General features: G+C 35.7%; 1 protein-coding gene across 1 annotated transcript; it reads right to left on the bottom strand.

The window, feature by feature from the left end:
• Positions 1–348: 348 nt before the first annotated feature.
• LOC131047266 (putative UPF0481 protein At3g02645) lies at positions 349–2,195 on the bottom strand. Its single transcript, XM_057981130.2, has 2 exons — positions 1,503–2,195; positions 349–1,411 (listed from the first exon to the last, which is right to left on the bottom strand). Exons 1-2 carry the CDS (start codon positions 2,090–2,092, stop codon positions 454–456), a joined length of 1,548 nt encoding a protein of 515 aa, XP_057837113.1. The 5' UTR covers positions 2,093–2,195; the 3' UTR covers positions 349–453.
• Between the last annotated feature and the right edge of the window lie 1,340 nt (positions 2,196–3,535).

The raw sequence follows: 3,535 nt of genomic DNA, 5'->3' as shown, positions 1-3,535 counted from the left end.
CATCAAGTTTGGAACATGATTTAACTAAACTATACAATTATGTAACTTACAAAATCTATTGCATTTTATGACCAAAATCTGAAACCAACAAACTTCAAAAACAGTATTAAGTGGAAGATATTCTTTAGGAATAAAACAACATTTTATAAATGATTTTATTGTTTTGAACTTAATGGACAGCACAAAATTTCAGAAGTATTTTATAAATACAGTATGCATGACAACGGTATAATATGTAAAAACAAAATAGAAGTGGATCCAATAGACACCACAAAATTTCAAAATGTGTTTTGTAAGGGCAGTCTGCTTGACAACGGCAGCATACCTAAAGGCAGAGTTAAACTCGCCTCAAAAAACAAAACTCTTGTACTCCGTCAATGTAAATGAAGTATTTCAAAGAGAAGAAATGGATGTCAGCATCGGTAATTAGAAGATAAAACTCTTCCGATTGGCTTAGCCCTGCAGAACAGTACTGTCGTTCCACCAACGCTTACAGTCATACACAGAACAAAAAGCGTGGAAGCAAGTTAGAAGCAGAAGTATCCCCGTGGCCACAACAGTGAGGAGCTGCCACGAACCAAATATGTACTTGTTCACATGCCGCTTCGCAGCAACGCTCCATCGGCTGTTATAATGCTTGTTGACGTCCGCTATAACTTGGTCCAAATATTTAACTCGCGTCAATTTGAGACATTTACCCAAGCCGTTCCACAGGCTTGCCACTTTCCCGTCGTCTGCCAGGTGATTGTAGATAATCCCACTCTTTCTCAACAGCCGAACATCTTCAACACTGTCAATGATGCCATTCATGAAATCAGTGTAGCGAGTGAAGGTCAAAGTACCGGGAGCACCCGAAGCTTCGAACGCCACTAGATTTCTGAGAACTACTTCTGTGTTGGAATCCAACCTCAATTTGGGAAGATAAAGAGTTGCAGTGGTCTGGTCGAAGCGAATTCTGGTGACGTCTCCCTCGGTTGGACGAAATTTTACTCCTGCTGAGTATAAATCGGAGACGCAAGGAACAGCTAGTTCGTCGCGTGTAGGAGGTGTTTCCGCGGACGAAAACCCACTCTCTTCATCTTTATCCTCATCTGTTTCATTTCTGCGCTTAATTGAAAGAGATTCAAAAGCTGAAACAAGATTCGTGGACAACTGTGTCACAAACTGGGCAGGCCGGCCTTCCAAGACACGGTCAGGGAGAGCCGAGACTAGTTGAACAAACCCGACTTTTAACGAGGAGAGAGCCTTGCATAAAGCTTTCAGAGCACGCATTAAGTAGTTTGATTCTCGCAACGGGACTTTCCCATCCTCCTTCTTATTAGAAATAGTATGGCCCATGGCTGCTGCAGGGAAAATAGAGTAGTAGAGCACCTCCAATATGTGACCCCTTTCTTTTATGCACATCCTTGAACTATCCCGCATCTTCAATATAAATGGGGACCATTCTTTACACGCAAGATTCACCAGATTGAAGAGCCTTTCTTCCGTCTTAGCTTGAGAACCCATCTCTATTTCCAGCAGCTTCTCCAAGAGGAACAAAGGTAACTGATTCTCTAGCATTATCAGATCTCTCATAATTGCATTGGGTTGCACTGCTGCGAGATGGATCTAAAATTAGACCTAGTTGCTTCACCTGGGGTGAAGCCTGATCACCCTCTTTGACGTAGAACTGCAAGCACTCGAGCACGAAGGAGGCGTCCAGAGCCATGAGCCATGCAAGGGCTTCCTCCTCGTAGTCAAGAAATTTGTGGTGGCAGTTCCTGATTTGCCAGTCATACTTCTTCACTTCTTCCACTACAGATTCGAACTTGCAGTCACCGGTTAATGTTTTCTGGAATCTTCGCGCAGCAGTTATTTTATATCTCTCCATTTCTAATAAATGCGCTCTCCAATGGTGATATGGTCCAATGGAGACGCACTGCGGAATATATGCTTCTGGCTTCAATGTCAACAGCTCCTTGGGCACACAAAAAACGGATACCAAGATCTCCTTTACTTCTTCTTGCTGGCCATGTCTTTGAAGGCGTTCCTTTATTTGAGTAACCCAAAGGTCCTGATCAATGACTACTTCATCTTCATTAACTGATCCCATGATTTGAACCCGGAAATAGATGATGGATCAGAGAATGAAGAGAGGGATTAAAATTAGATAATCGAAAGCTCAACTATTTGAAACAAGTGGGCGGACGGTCGTTATATAGCTTCATCCCCGGCTCTAGCGAGGAAGGCAACTTGAATTTCACAGAAATTTCCTTAATTCCTGCGAGAATTTGGAAAACATTTCTATTCCTACAGCTTCACATGATAAATGCTTTAAGGAAATGATTCCATTCAAAGCGTAGACAACTTGTTACTCTCAAATGGTACTCGCACGCGGAGAGAGGGCCCTCTGATAAGGCCCATCTAATAGTAGATTAGGACGATTGCAAGACGAAACATTTAACCTAAATTTACGAGTTTTATTCTCTGGCTTGAGAGGTAAGAGTTTTGAGTTTAAAGTGTCGCTATCTTCACGCATATTTTCCTTTAAGTAGCACTGTTTCTCTAAGAATCTTGTCAATTGCTTATGTGAGACGGCCCACAAGAATACCCTGCAAACTTTAACACAATTTCCCTGTTTTTACATTGAAGGATTTGAAAGATTTTCGTCTTCAAGATTTATTGAAGGCATTTGAAAGTGATACCGTTTGCAGAATTCATTGTTACAATTATTTTATTGGATTAATTGTTATTATTATTTGATTTTTAGTTTTCTTAATTTTAATCCATGTTCTGAAGAGATTAATTATTTGTCATTTTTAATTTATTTTTCTTCTATTTTTATTAGATATCTTTATTTGTATTCTATTTTTTTAAATTTGTTTTCTAAATATGTAGCTCTATTAGATATCTAGTTAATTAACATTTAAATGAAAAAGGTATTTTTTAATAAAATTAAGAAATCAATTTTTTTAATGTATAACAAGAAAAATACAATTAATAGATGGTTTAAATTATAATTATAAAATAATTTCCAAATATATATAAATTAAAATCAATTAATTCATAAGTAAATAAAATTATTCTTTAAGAAATTCCAATAGATAACTAAAAATAAAATTTGAAATACACTTCAAATAAAATAATTCATATATAATTCCATTTTAACAATTCTATTTATAAAACAAAAAGTAACTAAAATTATTAGCTTTAGTTGTTTTTAGGACATGTTTATACTAATTATTATTTTTATACAAATATTTATATTTTATATTTAGATTTAGAAAGTATAAGTTATAGTTGATTTAACCTAAATAACTTATACTAAAAGATTATCATTAGTGAATATTACTTTAGGATATAATAATAAATATTAAATTATGATATAATTTCACTTTATCATCTTGAAATTGTCAATTATGAGATGTGGTGTAAAGTATTCAAGGACTAGGTTTAGGTCTATATATTTTATCATTTGTGTTTATGGTAGTATTTTGTTGTTTGTGTTTATAAAGTTATATTTTTTAAAATTCTAAAATTGTTTATTTTTGCATAT

The sequence above is a fragment of the Cryptomeria japonica genome, chromosome 7, assembly GCF_030272615.1.
Source record: "Cryptomeria japonica chromosome 7, Sugi_1.0, whole genome shotgun sequence".
NCBI lineage: Eukaryota > Viridiplantae > Streptophyta > Pinopsida > Cupressales > Cupressaceae > Cryptomeria > Cryptomeria japonica.
The sequence above is the reverse complement of the archived record's forward strand: the minus strand, read 5'-3'. Positions and strand labels throughout refer to the sequence as shown.